Source organism: Camelus dromedarius, chromosome 27 (assembly GCF_036321535.1).
Source record: "Camelus dromedarius isolate mCamDro1 chromosome 27, mCamDro1.pat, whole genome shotgun sequence".
Taxonomy (NCBI): Eukaryota; Metazoa; Chordata; class Mammalia; order Artiodactyla; family Camelidae; genus Camelus; species Camelus dromedarius.
In genome coordinates, this window is record NC_087462.1 from 566851 (window position 1) to 586119 (window position 19269).

The 19269-nt window shown below is 61.9% G+C and overlaps 1 protein-coding gene across 9 annotated transcripts; it reads left to right on the forward strand.

The window, feature by feature from the left end:
- The first annotated feature begins 478 nt into the window (after nt 1-478).
- Nucleotides 479-19156, forward strand: ABCA7 (ATP binding cassette subfamily A member 7). Of its 9 annotated transcripts, none has more exons than XM_031438035.2 (47): nt 479-595; nt 2033-2222; nt 2309-2402; nt 2592-2733; nt 2814-2932; nt 3068-3144; nt 3492-3572; nt 3803-4013; nt 4148-4287; nt 4499-4615; nt 4826-4993; nt 5165-5382; nt 5688-5864; nt 6218-6440; nt 6578-6799; nt 6891-7092; nt 7386-7496; nt 7718-7889; nt 8162-8293; nt 8396-8535; nt 8771-8908; nt 9094-9278; nt 9362-9434; nt 9767-9969; nt 10225-10285; nt 10475-10579; nt 10679-10833; nt 11061-11185; nt 11271-11357; nt 11558-11845; nt 12068-12100; nt 12217-12394; nt 12476-12645; nt 13002-13179; nt 13405-13520; nt 13812-13956; nt 14051-14174; nt 14670-14799; nt 14873-14993; nt 15068-15130; nt 16142-16248; nt 16490-16631; nt 17297-17431; nt 17508-17611; nt 17941-18033; nt 18545-18761; nt 18882-19156. In XM_031438035.2, the coding sequence occupies exons 2-47, from the start codon at nt 2157-2159 to the stop codon at nt 19023-19025; spliced, it is 6432 nt and encodes a 2143-aa protein (XP_031293895.2). In that variant the 5' UTR covers nt 479-595; nt 2033-2156; the 3' UTR covers nt 19026-19156. The 9 variants fall into 9 exon arrangements, 7 of the variants coding, with proteins under 7 accessions (XP_031293895.2, XP_031293899.2, XP_031293897.2 ...); XM_031438037.2 differs by having other exon boundaries at nt 486-595; nt 17297-17404; nt 18545-18785; XM_031438034.2 differs by having other exon boundaries at nt 486-595; nt 4829-4993; nt 18545-18785.
- Nucleotides 19157-19269: the final 113 nt, after the last annotated feature.

The following is a 19269-nucleotide window of genomic DNA, read 5'->3' on the forward strand; positions in this document are numbered from 1 at the left end:
ACTCTCCGAACCCCCGTTTCCTGGATGCGCAAATGGAGCCCCAGGGTATTAGAGCGAGTCTGGTTAGGACTGGGGTCCCCCAGGGGAAAGTGGGGAGAAAGGGACCTCCTGTGACCAGGGGCTGCGGTATTGCAGGTAGCTGTGAAACGTGGGAAGACAGCCGGGCCCGTGTGTCCGGAGCCCAGGCGGAAGGGGTTGAGCCGAGCGCCCCGCCTCCTCGCGGTGCTGCAGCAAGAGGAGTGCCTTCCCAGCCCTTTAAGAAACCCGGCTCAGCGTGGCTCCGCTGTGACCCCGCCTCCACCCTCAGCGCGCGCGGCCCTGGCTGGCCCGGCCTCTGAGTGGCGGGTAGGGCAGCCAATGGAGGTGGAATGGGCGGGCCGGGCCGGGCGCGGCAGCGCGCGAGGGTCCACAGGTACAGCTCGCTGCAGGGACCCCTCGCCCTCTGGAGTAGGGGGGAGGTGGGGCTGCTCTTAAAGGAGCCGCGCTCCCTGGCCGCTGTCAGGTGAAGGGAAGGCGGCAAGAGCTGGGGGCTGGAACGGTGAGAGCTTCCCAGAGAAAGAGGATGGCCCTGAGACTCTCAAGGAAGGATGCGGGGGTACGGATGGTTGGGAAAAAGGTAGATTCCCTGGGAATTAAGGGATGCGGGCCGAGTCCAGACTCTCACTTTCACTCCTTGCCAGGGAGTGTCGGGGACCGCAGAACTGACCACTCATTCTCGAGGGGAAGGTTGGGCATTAGACTCCCCTGAGAGGCGCTTTGCCAACATACGTTAGCGGATGGGAGACTCCCCTTTAGAATGGGGGTCCCACAGAAAGGTGGGTTCTTGCCCGCTGGCTGGAAAGGATTCGCAGCACAGGCAGAGGGACAGAGTGAAAGCTGCTTTATTGCTTAAGGGGAAGAGGAAAAGGCGCTGGAGCGGGGAGCGGGGGAGCCGTAAGCCCGGGTGGCTTGACCAGGAACTGCCGCCCTTGGGGGTCTCAGCTGGGTCCTTTTATCTGTTCCTCTTTGTGGCTTCTTCTCGTTGGCTGCCCTTTTCGCCCTCATTCCTCCGCTCATTCCCCTGGCTCCTTCTGCTCTGTGCAGCAGAGCACTTTGCAAAAACAAGATTAAGCAGGCGGGACCCTCAAACATTGTGGTCAGATAAGATTAGATCAGTCGGGGCTCTCTGTTCCCTTAGGATAACTTTAACATTACTCAAGCAAAAGTATCTCCTAAGTTAAACTTTTAAAGACTTCTCTAGGCAACGAATGAGTGCCATTTCAGGTCCCTAGTCCCCCGCCTCCCTCACATACACCTGCAGTCCCTCTTCCCTAAACTCTATGCCTCATTTTACAAGTAGAGTAACTGAGGCCTCTCCCCCAGGTCCCATTTGTAAAGGAGAGTCCTGGAGTGGGGGCCGAGGGTCCTGGGTCCACTCTGTGCCCTACTGGCGGCCTCAGCTTCGCCATCTGTACGGTGATGAAGTAGGCCGGGCTGGACAGTTCCAACTAAGAGACAGTGTCAGGAATCGCTGGTTCCAGGAGTCTTCATTCGCTGCTCCTTCCACTCACTCATTTTCAGGATCTTGTGATTTTTCTGAACAATGAATAATACATGAGGGTGGGCAGAGCTGGGGTCCGGCCTCTAGCTGAGTGTCTCGGCCTGACTCTCTAGGGGCCTGGGGTGGCCCCTCTTCCAGTCAGTAGTGTAAAATGTCCAGCACAGTGTATACTGGTTGCTAGTATCATTGGGGAAGAGCCGGGGTAAAGGGAACTTCCCCGCGGGTTAGGGACATGGCTGGGGGACAGGACCTGGAGACCTCCAAGTGGGGCTTCAGGGGGAACCTGGTGATGAAAGAGTTAAGCTGAGGCTCCGCCCCCCTGCAGGATTAATTGAGCGCCTGTCGGACGCCTCCGGTAGCCCTGGAAGGAGCGACAGCCCCGAAAACCAATCAGATCCGAGGACGGCTTCGGGCAGGGCTCCCATTGGCTTACTACACCGGGAGAGGCGAGCCGCTTTAATAAGTGCCTACTGTTTTCTTGGCTCTAAGCAGAGCTTCCAGGAACCCTGCGCAATGGAATAGATGAGGAGGTTCAGAGAGGGACAGGGAGTTGCCCGCAGCCACACAGCAGGTCCTAAGCCTGACCCCTGGGTCCTGTCTCCCGTCCATTTCCACCATGGTCTTCTGGACGCAGCTGATGCTGCTGCTTTGGAAGAATTTACTGTATCGCAGGAGACAGCCGGTAAAGCCCCGTCGGGTGAACCAGGGCGGGGCGGCCAGAGCGCCCCCCACAGCCCCCCACTCCTCCCGCCTGTTCTGCCTCCGCAGATCCAGCTGTTGGTGGAGTTGATGTGGCCTCTCTTTCTCTTCTTCATCCTGGTGGCCGTACGCCATTCCCACCCACCACTCGAGCAGCATGAATGTAAGCCCCCGCAGCGTCCAGCACTTTGGGAGGCAGAGGGCAATGGTCACCCTATCCACAGGGCCCCCAGTGAGCGTTAGGAGCACAGATCAGGCACTCAAATAATGGCCGAGAGTGAGCGCTCTGTCGCGGGGGGCGTGATCACGATGGGGACTCGGACAAGAGCCCCAACATCCGGTGTCCCCGCAGGCCACTTCCCCAACAAGCCGCTGCCTTCAGCGGGCACCATTCCTTGGCTCCAGGGCCTCATCTGCAATGTGAACAACACCTGCTTCCCGTGGCCAACGCCTGGAGAGGAGCCTGGAGTCGTCAGCAACTTCAAGGATTCCCTGTAAGTAAGAGGCTGTGGGAGCGGCGGGGTGAGGGGGTGCCCATTGGCCACCACCTCCCGCTCTCTCTCTCTGTCCCCAGGGTCTCCCGCTTCCTGGCAGATGCCCATAGTGTCCTGGGGGGCCCCAGTGCCCAAAGGATGCTGGCCAGCCTGAGGAAGCTCATGCCCATGCTGAGGGCAGCTCACCGAGCTAGGGCAGGTGAGAAGGCAGGAGCCTGGGGGCAGGCAGGGCTGAGCACTGAGCCTCTGCCTGATTGTGAAACAGGCAGCAGGTTGGGGGTGGGTCTCAGGTTAAGCTTCCCTAACCCTCTGCTTCTGTGCCTTACTCCCTCAGCCTGGCCTCAGCCGAGTGACCAGCCCAAGGAGGGACCACCCCTGGCCACTGAGCTGCTGAGGACACTGCTGCGAGGGGTGAGGTGGGGTGGGACGCTGCTCTCATGGGGCCTCGGCGCTGCCCATCCTGGGCCAGGCACCTCCTTCTGGGACCTCTGATTCCAGCCTTCAGGCCTTGGCCTGGACTGTCCCTGGTGCCCAGTGTGATGTTCCTTGTCCGATCCGTGCCCAGACAAGCCACGTCTGGCATGCTGGTGAAGACTCCAGCCCTGAGACCTTGAACAGATCATGTGCCTCTTAGAGCCTCAGTTTCCCTGTTTGTAAAATGGGGTCTCTGAAAGTACTGACCCCGTGGAAACTTGGCTAAGCCTCTCCTTGTGAGATGTCACTGAATGTCGTTGACTCCTTGTCACCTTTCTCTCCAGGAATCCCTGGGGTCTGTGCTGGGCCAAGCCCCGGAGTCCATGGGCAGCTTTGTGGAGGCAGCAGAGGACCTGGCCCAGGAGGTAAGAGGCCTATGCATCCTCGACCCCAGCCAGGAAACTGGAACTGTGGCCGCCCGGATGGTGGGGTGACAGGGCAGCCCCACGCACCTACCCTCTGTAGGTTTGGGGAAACACAAGCAGAAAGAGAGGGAGAGGGTTCTTCCAGCAGAGTCCCTTGCCCTGGTGAAGGCGTGGTGGGGGGGCCACGTGGAAGCGAAGACAGCCAGGACCCTCTGGTGACCCACCTCCAGGTCCTGGAGCTGCCCAGCCTGGTGGAGCTGCGGATGCTGCTGCAGAGACCCCAGAGGACCACTGGCCCCCTGGAAGTGGTGTCAGAGGCCCTCTGCAGTGCCAGGGGACCTAGCAAACCGGGGGGGCCCTCCCTCAACTGGTATGAGGCCAGTGACCTGAAGGAGCTCATGGGACAGGAGCCGGCAAGGGCCCTACCTGTTGACAGCCTGAGTGAGTGACCACCTTGGTTTCCCAGTCTGGGAAGTGTGTGTGTGTGTGTGTGTGTGTGTGTGTGTGTGTGTGTGAGAGAGAGAGAGAGAGAGAGAGAGAGAGAGAGAGCAGGACCTCATGGTGTCCCGCCCCAGGCTCCAAGTGCAATGAGCTGATGGGGGCCCTGGACACCCACCCCATGTCCCACCTGCTCTGGAGGCGCCTGAAGCCACTGGTCCTGGGGAAAGTACTGTTTGCTCCTGATACGCCCTTCACCCGGCAGCTCATGGCCCAGGTGAGGGTGGGAGGGGTCCCTGGTCTCTGCCTCAGCCCAGGGTAGAGAGCCCCAGACCCTGGGTGGAGAGGGAATGGGCGTGGGCTACGGCTCAGAGGCACGGGATGGAGCAGAGTGGAGGGAGCGGGAGAGGTGGGCAGGGGTCCTCAGAGGAGGGAAGTGTCAATGAACAGGCGAGGCCGGCATGGACCTCAGCGCCCACCTCCTACAGGTGAACCGAACTTTCCAGGAACTGGCTGTGTTGAAGGACGTCCAGGAGGTGTGGGAGCTGCTGGGACCCCAGCTCTTCAACTTCATGAATGACAGTGCAAATGTCGCTGTGCTGCAGGTGGGGCCGGGATGGAGGGTGGCAGATTCACCCCCACCTCTCCATACCCATCACCCCCTGCGGAGGACTTGGGCAAAGGGCAGGGCCTTCTGGGCAAGAGTGTGGAGGTGGGATGTGGTGTCCATGGTAAGCTCAGGCCCCAGGGATGGGAAGAGGTGCAATGGCCCTGAATGCCCAGTGCAGACCCCCACGTTCCACGACACCCCCCAGAAGCTCCTGCAAATCCGGGACAAAAGAAGGAAGCAGCTAGGACCTGGAGGCCGGGACCAGGTGGAGGCCCTCCGTGCCTTTCTGAACCCACACAGAGGTGGCTACAGCTGGCAGGAGGCCCATGCTGACATGGGACATCTGGTGGGCATGCTGGGCCGCGTGATGGAGGTGAGGGGCCGTCTAGTAGGGGAAATCTCTTAAGCGGAGAGGCAGCCCCTCTGTGGGGGTCCGATGGAGGGGTCGGCCCCACTCTGGGGCTCTGAGCAGGAAGCACGGCTTGGCCCCAAGGTCCAGGGGAGGACCCTGGGACTTCGGACCCACACCCAGGCCCCTCTGCAGTGCGTGACCCTGGACAAGCTGGAGGCTGTGCCCTCAGAGGCCGCCCTGGTGGAGCGGGCCCTGGAACTGCTCTCCCAGCACCGTTTCTGGGCCGGCATTGTCTTCCTGGGGCCGGAGGACTCCCCGGACCGCACGCAGTTCCCAGGCCCTGGTCCCTTGCGCATCAAGATCCGTATGGACATCGATGACGTAACCAGAACCAATAAGATAAGGGACAGGTGGGGGCCTTGTGGGGCAGGGCCAAGAGGACGGGGTCTCCATTGTCTAGAGATGCCAGAGAGCTTCTCGTCTATCGGAGGTTCCTTAGACCAACTGGGGTCCGTGGTGGGAGGGGCCTATGATGCGTGGGGGGCGTGGCTAAGGGCGTGGCAGGCGGGGTCAACACTTTGGCTTCTGGGATAAGATGGGAGCCGCTAGCAGCTGGGGCTAGGTGCTTAATTGAGCGCGCATATGAGAGTGGAGCTAAAAGTGTGATGGGCAGGGCCCAGCCACTCCCTCCAGCCCACCGTCGTGCTCCCCTCAGGTTTTGGGACCCTGGCCCCGCCGCTGACCCCCTGATAGACCTGCGCTATGTGTGGGGCGGCTTCGTGTACCTGCAGGACATGGTGGAGCGCGCTGCCGTGCACGTGCTCAGCGGTGCCCCGCCCCGCGCCGGCCTCTACCTGCAGCAGATGCCCTACCCTTGCTATGTGGATGATGCGTGAGCACCCTGTCCTCACTCATTCACCCAGATGCCAGATTCCCGGGTCTTAGGGTGGGGCCTCTGTTCCCTTTGGAATATCCATGCAGTCAAGGCTGAGAACTACTGGTTTAGAGGGACCACTTCCTGTGACCTGTAATGGGAGGAGCAGGGATCCCTGAGGGTCTGGGGTCTCTGGACACAGGGAGAAGGTGGCTTGGCAGCTGGAGCCCCGAGGGGCCATTAGGGGTCCGAGGATAAGGGAGGGCAAATGTTTGCTGGCTGCACCTTGGGACCCCGGGGCGGGAACCATTGTGCTTGATGGGGGCAGCACGGGGTCTTCGGCCTCCACCCCAGCTGCCCCACTGCCTCAGGTTCCTGCGAGTGCTGAGCCGCTCACTGCCGCTCTTCCTGACGCTGGCCTGGATCTACTCGGTGGCGCTGACCGTGAAGGCTGTGGTGCGAGAGAAGGAGACACGGCTGCGCCACACGATGCGCGCCATGGGGCTCAGCAGCGCTGTGCTGTGGCTGGGCTGGTTTCTCAGCTGCCTCGGGCCCTTCCTTCTCAGCACCGCGTTGCTCGTGGCCGTGCTCAAGGTGGGCGCACCCTGGCCTGCCTGGCTCCAGGATGTGTGTGCTGCACGTGGGAGGATAACAGGCAGGGGGCGCCTCGCGCTGTCGCGTGTCACTGGGCCAATCCCAGCACCCCCTCAAGCTCCCTTTGACTCCCGCAGCTTGGGGACATCCTTCCCTACAGCCACCCTGTTGTGCTCTTCCTGTTCTTGGCGGCTTTCGCCGTGGCCACGGTGGTCCAGAGTTTCTTGCTAAGCGCCTTCTTCTCCCGCGCCAACCTGGCGGCCGCCTGCGGGGGCCTCGCCTACTTCGTGCTCTATCTGCCCTACGTGCTGTGCGTGGCCTGGCGGGACCAGCTGCCGGTGGGCGGCCGCGTCGCCGCGGTAAGAGCCGATCCGGGTGGGTGCCAGGGTGCTGAACACCCTCAGTTGCCCTTGCTCGCTGACCCACCTACCTCCCTACCCCAACCCGCAGAGCCTTCTGTCACCTGTGGCCTTTGGCTTCGGCTGCGAGAGCCTCGCGCTGCTGGAGGAGCAGGGCGAGGGCGCGCAGTGGCACAACATGGGCACTGCGCCTACGGACGACGTCTTCAGCCTGGCCCAGGTTTCGGGCCTTCTGCTGCTCGATGCCACTCTCTACGGCCTCGCCACTTGGTACCTGGAGGCCGTGTGCCCAGGTGGGCTGTAGGAGGGACACCAGCCCAGGGGAGGCTGGCTGAGAGGCGGGACCCTGGGTGGGGCGGGGCTGAAAGGCCTTTGGTACCTGGAGGCGGGTCTAGCTGAGTGGGTGGGGCTTCCTTGCCCCTATGCACATGCACACTGGTGGCTGCGTGGAGGGACAGCCTGGGGCAGGCGGATGGGACTTCCTGGTTACCTCCTACCCGGATGGCCTAATCCCAGGTGTGTGGCCAGAAGCTGGCACACTCCAGGAGGATGGGCTCAAGGGGTGACTGAGCACCATTTCCCACAGGCCAGTACGGGATTCCCGAACCATGGAACTTTCCCTTTCAGAGGAGCTACTGGATTAGGCCTCAGACCCCCAAGGGTCCCGCCCCGCCCCCTGCCCCGCAGGACCCACAGGGTGAGGCCTGACAAACATTAGCAGCCACTTCCCTGGCCCCCCCCAAAACCGTGGTTCCCACAGATCCCGATCCTCTGGACACCCCCTAGTTCCCCAGGTCCCCTGGGGCTACCCTGACTCCTACAGACCCCAGCCCGAGAAGTCCCCGACTCCGCAGACCAGTTTTAAGGGTCCCCAGACCCCCAAGAGCTCCCATGGCTGACTGTACCTTCCCTCCGCAGTGCTGGTGGAGGAGGCACCACATGGCCTGGTTCCCGGGGTCTCCATACGGGGCCTAGAAAAGCGCTTTCCTGGCAACCCGCAGCCAGCCCTGCGGGGGCTCAGCCTGGACTTCTACCAGGGCCACATCACCACCTTCCTGGGCCACAACGGTGCGGGCAAGACCACTACTCTGTGAGCAGCCTGCACTCCCCTCCCTTCCCAGGGGTCATCTGGGGTCGGAAGTTTCCTTTCTGTACAGTGAGGGTGGGACCCCAGTTCACTTTGGATACGCAATTGGCAGTGCTTTCTTTGAGCCTCATTTTCCGTCTCCTGTAAAATGGGGATATAACACCCCTTTGGTATGGGCATACAGTTGGCATCCTATAAGTGCTGGTCTCTCTTCTCTGGGAGCCTCGGTTTTCCCCTCTGAAGGAGCAGCTGTTCTGAGACCTGTGCACCCCTAGGTCCATCCTGAGCGGCCTTTTCCCACCCACTGCTGGCTCTGCCTGTGTCCTGGGCCATGACGTCCGGTCCAGCATGGCAGCCATCCGGCCCCACCTGGGCGTTTGCCCACAGTACAACGTGCTGTTTGACATGTGCGTCACAGTGGGCCCCGGGGGCGGCAGTGGGAGGGGCTGGGTGTTCTCTGGGGCCCTGCCAGCCATGGTGGCCACCCTGTCTTCCGCCCGTGGCCTCAGGCTGACTGTGGATGAGCATGTCTGGTTCTACGGGCGGTTGAAGGGTCTGAGCGCAGCTGCCGTGGGCCCTGAGCAGGACCGTCTGCTTCAGGACGTGGGGCTCGTCCCCAAGCGGCACACACAGACGCGCCACCTCTCTGGTGAGCCCAGCCTGGTGGGGAGCCTCTGGGTCTGCGGAGGTGAGGCTGGGGGGAGGGGCTGGGACTTTATCCCCAGGGTGGTGGGAAGCCGGAAGGAGATGGGTATCTGGGGGCCCAGGCGGAGCTGGACACTGAGGCCCAGGTGGGTAGGGAAAGGGGCAGGGAGGAGGGAGGCAGCCCTGCCCGAGGCTGGGGGGGCAGGGTCATGCAAGACCCCACCCCTGTCCCAACCCAGGTGGGACGCAGCGGAAGCTTTCAGTGGCCATTGCCTTTGTGGGTGGCTCCCAAGTCGTTATCCTGGACGAGCCCACGGCTGGTGTGGACCCTGCTTCCCGTCGCAGCATTTGGGAGCTGCTGCTCAAATACCGTGAAGGTAAGAGTTGGGGGGTGGCCTGAGGTTCCCCTGGATTCTGCTTGAGGAGCCAGAAGATGTTTCTGATGAGAAGGTGCTGGGGATGGGGTTTTGAGGGGTGAGGAGGAGTTTACCACATGGGGCAGGCAATTCCTGGCAGAGGCCTTGCAGCCGGGTGGTACGTGCGGATTGGGTCCCATGCCCAGGTCGCACACTGATCCTCTCCACCCACCACCTGGATGAGGCTGAGCTGTTGGGAGACCGTGTGGCAATAGTGGCGGCCGGCCGCCTGTGCTGCTGCGGCTCCCCACTCTTCTTGCGGCGTCACTTGGGCTCCGGATACTACCTGACGCTGGTGAAGGGTCCCCCACCTCTGGCTGCCAGCAAAAAGGTGAGGGCTGACCTCTGACCACTGACCCTCAAGGCTCTGTCCAGACCTGATGGCCATGGCAGTTGGTGCTCCTCTGTCCACAGGGTGCCACTGACTTGAAGGACAGCATGGATGCCAGGCGGGAAGGGGAGCTGGGCAGCCATGGCAGCACTGCCGGTGAGGGAGGAGCCAGAGGGAGCGGCTGGTGGTGGCGGTGACTTGGTTCAGGGCAACAGGGTTTTGACCCCAGGCTGGACCCCTGATCCCTGACCCCTGACTATGGGCTGAGTCCACACACAAACCTACCCCTGCCCCTGGGTGGACTCTGGCTCTGAGTCCAGGTCAGGTCCTGCCCTCAGGTGCTTAATCCTGACCTCCTCTGCCTTTCGGGACAGGTTCCTCATGGGGCACCCAAGCCCCTTCCCCAGGGAGGCTAGGATGGGGGAGGGGCAGGAGCAGAGACTACTTCACTCCTCCGGGGCCCCTCATGTGCCCCACTGCCCGCCCAGGTGTGCCCCAGCTGCTGGCCCTGGTGCAGCGCCTGGTGCCCGGGGCACGGCTGGTCGAGGAGCTGCCACACCAGCTGGTGCTGGCACTGCCCTACAAGGGCGCCCTGGACGGCAGCTTCGCCGAGCTCTTCCATGAGCTGGACCTGCAGCTGGGGAAGCTGGGGCTGGCCGGCTACGGGATCTCTGACACCAGCCTCGAGGAGGTGCGGCTGCTGGGGGAGGTTTGGCAGCGTGGGAGGCGAGCTGCTTGGAGTGGGTGGCGCTTGGCAGGATGAGAAGGAGTCCGCTTGTTGACAGCTGGGCATCCATGGGAGGAGGCAGGGCACACGCAGGGGCCTGGAGGCCCAGAGTCCCTTGGGGAGGCCTGGGGACCCACACCAATGAGGGCTGGGTGGCTCTTGAGTCCCCCTCCCTCCTGTGTGTCTCCAGGCTCTGAGCCCCCTGCTTTGTCTCCCCAGATCTTCCTGAAGGTGGTAGAGGACTGTGCTACAGACACAGGCCCAGAGGATGCAGCCACAGGTCCCTGTCCCAGGCCCCTGACCCTGGTCCAGAGTTGGACCTGACTTTAGACCAAGTCCCCATCCCTGGCTGAGCGTGGCCCAAGGCATACCCCCAACCTACATCCTTCGCTCCTGACCCCTCCGTCTGTGAGCCTTGATCTAAACCCAGACCCCAGGCTGAACGCTGACCCTGACCCCTGCTCCACAGATGGTCAGCACAGGCAGCTCCAGTGCTTGAGGAGGAATTACCCGGAAGTGACCACGCGGCTCAAGATTCTGCCCGAGGGGTCCGCCCTGGAGAATGGGGAGCTGGGTGAGTTGTCCCCACCCAACCCTGTAGCCCTGTGGCCCCTCCTGATCCCCTCCTGATCAGGGCATGGGCATTGACCTCCCACCCCCACCCCCCACACAGCTGGATCTGCCCCAGAGATGCAGGCCCTGCAGAGCTCAGGGCCAGATGCCACAGGCCGGGTCCAGGGCTGGGCACTGACCCTCCAACAGCTCCGGGCCTTGCTTCTCAAACGCTTCCTGCTGGCCCACCGCAGCCGCCGGGGCCTGTTCGCACAGGTGAGTGGGGCCGGGCACCAGGGAGGCAGCTTGGGGGACCCTGGGGGCCTGTAATCCACTCTGTGACCTAATTCAGCCCCCTGATCCCAGGCATATCCCTCACTCTGAACACTTTTACTGAGAGCACTGGGGCGCCATGGATGGTTCTAGAGCGGGATCTGGGGAGGCTGGCTGCAGGCAAGCTTGGAGGGTAGACGGCGAGGACAGCTGATGGGCTGGTCCTTCAGATCGTGCTGCCTGCCCTCTTTGTGGGCCTTGCGCTGGCGTTCAGCCTCGTCGTGCCTCCTTTTGGATACTACCCGCCTCTGCAGCTCAGTCCCAGCATGTACGGTGCCCAAGTGTCCTTCTTCAGGTGGGCGCAGAGGAGAGAGGGCTGGTGGCGGGAGGGCCAGGGGCCTATGGGTGCAGCCCTGACCCAGCACCCCCACTCCATGCAGCGAGGATGCCCCAGGCGACCCTGAACGTGCCCATCTGCTCGAGGCACTGCTGGAGGAGGCCGGATTGGAGGGAAATAACTCCGCCAGGTGAGGGCCTGCCAAGCCTGAACCCTGCTCCTCTCTGGCCTCGGTTTCACTATCTGGACTCTGGCCACTGGGCCCCCGCGGGTGCGGGTGCCGGGGGCACCCCTGTGCCTGCTTGGGAGCTGGGCACTTCCACATTCGAGGAGCCCAGGAAGCCGGATACCCCAGCCCAGCCCCACCCCTCCCCTCCCCTGCCCCTGTAGGGCGCCCAAGTGCACCCCGCCCGCTGTCGGCCAGTTCTCGGTGCCCGAGGTTCCTGCAGATGTGGCTGAAGTCTTGGCCAGGGGCAACTGGACGCCAGAGTCTCCGTCCCCAGCCTGCCAGTGTAGCCGGCCTGGTGCCCGCCGCCTGCTGCCCGACTGTCCCTCAGGGGCTGGTGGTCCCCCGCCACCCCAGGCGCCAAGCAGCTCGGGCGAAGTGGTCCAGAACCTAACCGGCCGGAATCTGTCTGACTTCCTGGTCAAGACCTACCCGGGCCTGGTGCGCCAGGGGTGAGCCGCCGCCCTGGACTCAGCGTGCCCGGCTATAGCATGGGTCCTTGGGTGGAGGAGACGGTCTGGTCTGGGGGGGTCAGAGGTGGATGCCCGGCTTGGGGCTCTGGGCTGGGGCCTCCCGAGTACCCTCCACTCCTCACCCTTTTCATCTATCTCACTGACTCCCCCACATCTCTGTCTCTTCATCTCAGTCACCTCTCTGTCTGTCTCTCCCAACAGCCTGAAAACTAAGAAGTGGGTGAATGAGGTCAGGTGAGGAGGGTCCCCGCCTGGGTTCCTTCCTGTGCCCTCTGCCTTCCCGCTGGGAGACTCTGCTGCCCCATCTGCCCAGGCCCTCAGCCGCCCCTCCTGCCTCCACTGCTCCACAGGTATGGGGGCTTCTCCCTGGGGGGCCGAGACCCCGGCCTACCCTCAGGGCTTGAGGTGGGTCGCTCTGTGGAGGAGCTGCGGGCCCTGCTGAGTCCCCAACCTGGTGGGGCCCTCGACCGCATCCTGAACAACCTCACAGCATGGGCTCTCAGTCTGGACACCCCGGACAGCCTCAAGGTGGGAACAGAGCGGGTAGCAGGCAGATGCTGTTGGGGACAGGTCTGACCCCCACACTGACTCCTCCACACCCCACCCTAGATATGGTTCAACAACAAGGGCTGGCACGCGATGGTGGCCTTTGTCAACCGAGCCAACAATGCTCTCCTACATGCCCGTCAGCCACCAGGCCCCACCCGTCAAGCCCACAGCATTATCACCATCAACCATCCACTGAACCTCACCAAGGAGCAGCTGTCCGAGGCTGCGCTGTGAGTCCCTCTGCCCTGTGTGTCCCCCCGCCTCCGTTTTTCTGGTGTTTTGGGCAGTAGGAGTTGGATTTATGCTCTGCCACACTCCTGCTGTGTAAATGGGGGTCAGGAACGGCCCCTCTGCACTCCCTAGGCCAGGGTAATGGGACAGCATGAGGCTCCAGTCTCCTCCAACAGCCTGCACATCCTTGTCACATCAACCTCTATCCGACGAGAGACCTGCACAACCTCTCCCTGACAAACGACCTGAAATGGCTCAGGCCCCGTCCCCCACCCATGCCCAGCCGTGGGGACCTCTGTCCCATTTGTGGCATGCCCAGTTCCGCTCTGAGCTGCTCATTTACCCTCGCCCCCAGGATGGCCTCCTCAGTGGACGTGCTCGTCTCCATCTGCGTGGTCTTTGCTATGTCCTTCGTCCCAGCCAGCTTCACCCTTGTCCTCATCGATGAGCGTGTCACCCGAGCCAAACACCTGCAGTGCATGGGTGGCCTGCCCCCAACCCTCTACTGGCTCAGCAACTTTGTCTGGGACATGGTGCGGTGTCTGCCTGGAGGGATGGGGCCCCAGTCACCACTTGTCATTGCCCCTTCTGGGCAGATCATGTCTAGGATGGCCCAAGTGAAATCTTGGGGATTGTGGGAGACCTCATATCCTGCTACCCAAAGCACAAGGAGGTCAGAGGGTGGGGGGATTACAGTGCTGAGGATGCCAGTTTCTGCCCCTGCACACTGAGGGGTGTAACTGCCATCTCCAATGCAGTGTAACTACTTGGTGCCAGCGTGCATTGTGGTCCTCATTTTTCTGGCCTTCCAGCAGAGGGCGTATGTGGCCCCTGCCAACCTGCCTGCCCTCCTGCTCTTGCTACTACTGTATGGGTGAGGCCCCCAGCCCCTCAGGGCTTGTTCTTATTGATACCCCCTACCACCTAATACTGTTGAGGGAGATGGGACTCTGTAGCAACTCCTAAGGAGAGGATCTGGAGGTCTGAGTTGACCCCAAGTGTGATCTAGTTCAGCAGTGTGCTGAGGTGGCCTTAAAAGCTCATCTTGTCCTGGCCCACATCACAGGAGTCTACAACACAGAATTTGGGAGGGGAGATCTGTATTCCTCTCAGGGCTGCTCAGCACCCTGTCTGGGCAGTAAGAGCAACTCCTGTTACCCTTCAGCTGGTCGATCACACCGCTCATGTACCCAGCCTCCTTCTTCTTCTCCGTGCCCAGCACGGCCTACGTGGTGCTCACCTGCATCAACCTCTTTATTGGCACCAATGGCAGCATGGCCACTTTTGTGCTTGAGCTCTTCTCTGATCAGGTAAGGGCACCACAAGCCTGGGCCTTGGGCTGGAGTTGGATGGGGGCATCAGCCTCAGCCCCTGACTTATCTCCTTCTTCCTGCCCTTGAGCAGAAATTGCAGGAGGTGAGCCAGATCCTGAAATGGGTCTTCCTTATCTTTCCCCACTTCTGCCTGGGCCGGGGACTCATTGACATGGTGCGGAACCAGGCCATGGCTGACGCCTTTGAGCGCTTGGGTGAGAACTTCCCTCTAGCCATCAATTCTACAGGCAAGGACAAATGACAGCCCCCAGGAAGAGAACTGAAGGTCTTAGGTGGCCCCAAGAACTGGTGGACCAAGTTAGAAGTGCAGCAAAGCAGCCGTAAAAGTCAATTCCATCTTGGTCACATCACAAGAGGTCTGAGGCCCTAAATAAGGGAGATGGTAATGCCACTATTTTCTATGCCAATTAGACCCCAGTTGAGTGGCCTATTCAGTTATTGGTCCTTTCCCTTAAGAACCCAAGGTTGAGGGGAGGATACAGCTCAGTGGTAGAGTGCTTGCCTAGCATGCATGTGGTCCAGGGTTCAATTCCCAGTACCTCCACCAAATAAATAAACCTAATTATCTCCTCCACACACAGAAGCATTAAAAACAAACAAACAAAAAGAACCCAAAATAACCCAAATAGAGAGGGACCCAGATCCCAAGCCCCCTAAAATGACCCAATCCCTCCTTCCTGTCCCCACAGGAGATGGGCAGTTCCAGTCACCCCTGCGCTGGGAGGTGGTTGGCAAGAACCTCTTGGCCATGGTGGTACAGGGGCCCATCTTCCTCCTCTTCACGCTCCTGCTGCAGCATCGCAATCGCCTCCTGCCACAGTCAGTGTGGACCAGGGAGGGTGGTGCGGTCTGGGGTCTGGCTTTGGGCTCACTCATGTCTCTCTGTTCTCAGACCCAAGCTGAAGCCTCTGCCCCCCCTTGGAGAGGAGGATGAAGATGTGGCCCGTGAGCGGGAACGGGTCATGCTAGGGGATACCCAGGGGGATGTGTTGGTGCTGAGGGACCTGACCAAGGTGGGTGCAGAGTGTGGGCTTGGGGGGCTCCCTCTGGCCCACTCCCCATTCTCATGGACCTGTGCCCTTCCCAGGTGTACCGTGGGCAGAGGACACTGGCTGTCAACCGCCTGTGCCTGGGGATCCCCCCTGGCGAGGTAGGTCCAGGGTGGAGGTTCTGGTCCAGGGCTGAGAGGCTGCCCTACTGTGCACCCCCGCCCCTTACCATGTTTGTGCTTATCTCCCTCTACTGAACACCTACTGTGCACCTGCTGCTCTTTATTGAGCACTTACTGGCTGTCGACATTTGAGCTTCAATTTTGAGCCAACAAATTCTCATTAAGCACCTACTGCATGCTTACATTTATTGACCCCTACTGTGTGCTATCAGGTGTTAGAACAAGCCTACTGAGGACAAATTAATGGTTGAGCACTTGTTGGGCTCCCACATACGTGCCGGTTATATTAATCAAGCACCTACTGTGTACCAGCATTTACTGACTATGAACTGTATACATTAAAGCATTGTTGAGCCCCCTTGTGTGCACCCAAAGTGTACTGAATGTCACCTTTGTGATGGTCAACTTTTTATCAAGCACCAACAGTATTTACTGAGCTCCTACTGTATATGTCTGAGCACTTGCTGACAGCCAGTATCTAGTAGTCACCTGCTTTGTACTGATTCACCTTCAAGCAATTACTTTGTGCAGACTTACCTGCTGTGGGCCATTTACTGGCCACCTTCTGGGGGCTGGCACACACCCATGGACACATGTGGCGTGTTAGTGTCAGTTGTAGTCACTGTGTCGAGTGCCTACTGTGTGTAGCCAACCTCTCCACCTCAGGCTGACTTGCGCCCAGCCTGAATTCTCTCTGGGTACCATTGCTATCAGGTACCCCATGCGTGGCAGGAAACATTCAGAAATCTCCTGCCCAAATACGTACGGAGCACTGGCTGTGTGCCCGGATGGATTCAACACGGGCTGTGTGCCAACCACCATTCCTGCTAAGTGGCAGCTTTACGTCTACCTGCACACCCCAGTATCTGCCCCAGGGGTCCCCTTGCCCACAGCCGTCCCTGTGGAACTGAGAAAGCTACCCCAGAAATCAGAGGTGCTGGGACAAGGGTCTGAGGCCTCACTGAGTGCCACCTGTGGGTGTACCTGCAGTGTTTTGGGCTGCTGGGTGTGAATGGAGCCGGGAAGACGTCCACCTTCCGCATGGTGACCGGGGACACGCTGCCCAGCGGGGGTGAGGCCATGCTGGTGGGCCACAGGTGAGCAGCCCCAGCCCGGAGCCCTTGTTCCTCCCCACCACCCTTTCCCGCGCATGGCCACTACCTCCCCAGCATGGTCCTCTCGGGCTGGCCTGAGTGCCTGACCCCCACGCCCCTGCCCATGGACTCGGCCCTGAGACATCCCGTCCTTTACCAGGGTGGGTGGGCCCTGAGACCCTTGTTTGCCCCGGCATGGCCGAGGCCTAGACAGTTCCCTGAGCTACCTGTGCCCCGTCCCCAGCGTGACCCAGGAACCGGCTGCAGCTAACCGCGGCATGGGCTACTGCCCTCAGTCTGATGCCATCTTCGAGCTGCTGACAGGCCGCGAGCACCTGGAGCTGTTTGCACGCCTGCGCGGGGTCCCTGAGGCCCAGGTTGCCCAGGTGACCACCCCCCAACAAGCTCTCCAGCCCCCACCCAACCATCTGTCCCCTGCCCCCGCCCCGGATCACAGCTTATCAAGCCTTCTCCCTGACCACACCCAGAGCCCAGGTCCACCCACGCCTGGTCCTCTGCCCCTGCCTTTCCCCCAGCTCTTCCCCTTGCTCCTCCCCCAGCTCCTACACAGTCGTTTCGGTTCACCTCCCCTTCCCACAGTCTTCCAGGCTGCATCTGACCCCCCTCTCCGCTTAGGGACCCGCCCCTTTCCTCCTTGACCCTCCTGGCTCCAGCCCGTCCACTCGTCCACTCTCACGGGACTCCCGTCCAGCTTGCGCTTCCTAGCGGTGGTGCCTTCTGCCCCTGGGCCAAGTCCTGCCTCTCCCGTACTCCGGCCCCACGCCCACGTGGCATTCCCGCTCTGTACTCGCGCCGTATGCGCTCTGGCCCCACCCCCTTTATTTACCTTCCACACCCCCATCCTCTCCCTGGCCCCTTCCGCTCACTCGGGACCCCTGGGCTCACTCCGCCCTCACTCTGTGCCCACTTGCTCTCACTACCTTCCTGCCCAGCCCTCGCTGTGGCCCCCACCAGGCTCATCGTGGCCTCCCCCAAGCACACTCTGGCCCCTCTCACCCTGGCCCCCAACTCTCACTCTGGCCCACCACAGACAGCAAGCTTGGGCCTGGAGCGCCTGGGGCTCCTTCAGTATGCGGACCGTCCCGCGGGCACCTATAGCAGTGGCAACAAGCGGAAGCTGGCGACAGCCCTGGCTCTGGTGGGGGACCCGGCTGTGGTCTTTCTGGTGCGTGTGGGCGGGGCCCAGGCAGAGGCGGAGTCGGGGCGGGTGGGGCGGGGCTTAAACATCTCTCCCCTCCCAGGATGAGCCGACCACCGGCATGGACCCCAGTGCCCGGCGCTTCCTCTGGAACAGCGTCCTGGCTGTGGTGCAGGAGGGCCGCTCCGTGGTGCTCACCTCGCACAGGTGGGCCCCAGACTGGATGCCCAGGCCTGCGGGTCCAGGTGCCCCGGCCTGGGAAGAAAGGTGGACCAGGCCCCAGCGAGAGGGTGTCAGAGCACGGGGTCACAAGGGATGGGGTGGTCCTGCCCTTGGGGGAGGGTGCCCAGCCTGATTCGGAGGACACAAGGGGTTGGTACCCGGCCCCGGAAACACAGCAGTCTGGGCCCAACAGGAACTATCCGCGAGCACAGGGTGGTCTAGAGGTGGCGGGTGAGGATCCCGGCAGGGGCAGCACAGCACCGGGCGTGGCTGGTCCAGGCCAGGCTGGAGCTCACGGCGCTGGGCTCCTGCAGCATGGAGGAGTGTGAGGCCCTCTGCACGCGCCTCGCCGTCATGGTGAACGGGCGGTTCCGCTGCCTGGGCAGCACGCAGCACCTCAAGGGCAGGTGAGCGGGGGCAGCCCTCCAGGACCGGGGTTGGGGCAGGTAAGCGTGGGGCTGTAGGAGGGGCCGGAGGAGAGACCACGCGGGGCCATCTTGGCTCTCTGGGGAAGAGGCAAAAATCATGGGCTGTCCGGGAGAGATGGCTTGAGAGGGCGAGACTGGACCAAGATGGGGATGAGGTCTGATGGGTGAGGGTGCAAGAGGCCAGGGCAGAGGCCAAAGAGGGTCTGGCGAGTGGGCGTGGCCTGGAGATTGGGCGGGGCGCGGCCTTATGTGGGCGGGGCCTAGGGGAAACCAAAACTAGACAAGAAACGAGCATGCGGGTGGGGCGAGGACGAGCAGGGGTTGGGGTCACGTGTGTTGGATAGGGATCTAGAGGAGCTGGGGATAGGGATGGGGCCAGAGGAAAGCAGGAGGGTGCTGTGGGCTGGTTGTAGGGAAGAGTGGGCTGGTTGTAGGGAAGAGTGGGCTGTGGGCGGGCCTTGTAGCTCTGACCCCGCCCACCCCACCCCAGATTCGGGGCTGGCCACACGCTGACCCTGCGGGTGCCCTTGTCGCGGTCTGAGTCAGCGGCAGCCTTCGTGGCAGCGGCGTTCCCGGAGGCCGAGCTGCGGGAGGCACACGGCGGCCGCCTGCGCTTCCAGCTGCCCCCGGGAGGGCGCTGTGCCCTGGCGCGCGTCTTTGGAGAGCTGGCGGCACACGGGGCGGAGCATGGCGTGGAGGACTTCTCTGTAAGCCAGACCACGCTAGAGGAGGTGACTGCAGTGCCAGGACTGGGCTGGGGGTAAGGGTGGGGCTGGGGGCCCTCAAGCTGACTTCCGCTCCTGTTTTCTTGGGCCACCCACCACTAGGTATTCCTGTACTTCTCCAAGGATCAGGGGAAGGAGGAGGAGGAGGAACAGGAGGCAGAAGCGGACCCTGTGCCAGGCTGGCAGCGCCCCAAGCTCATCACCCAGTCCCTCGATGACCCCAGCATGGCCGTGACGGTGCTCTGAGCCTATCTCCTCTGTGGAGCTGGCGGGAGGCCCTGGGAGTGACAGAGGCAGGGCAGAGGGCCTGGAGCATGGACCCAGACTCCCAGAGGGGTCGCTGCCCAGGAGGAAATAAAGAGAAGTCGCGGTGTAAAGCAGTGAGCACACGTGTCCGTGCGCCAGGCTGCGCGCTTCTCCAAAGCTAGCTGCGTGCGCTTGTCTGGATCCCAGGCCTGGCACCCACGTGTGTGCGGGCGTGGGCTTGTGA

What these genes read in the sequence shown, in the direction of transcription:
- ABCA7 (XM_031438033.2), top strand. Translation starts at nt 2,157, where the DNA reads ATGGTCTTCTGGACGCAGCTGATGCTGCTGCTTTGGAAGAATTTACTG. An exon ending in CAGCTGTCCGAGGCTGCGCT is followed by an intron (nt 12,646 to 13,001) that starts GTGAGTCCCTCT and finishes CCTCGCCCCCAG; the next exon opens with GATGGCCTCCTCAGTGGACG. An exon ending in GCAACTTTGTCTGGGACATG is followed by an intron (nt 13,180 to 13,404) that starts GTGCGGTGTCTG and finishes TCTCCAATGCAG; the next exon opens with TGTAACTACTTGGTGCCAGC.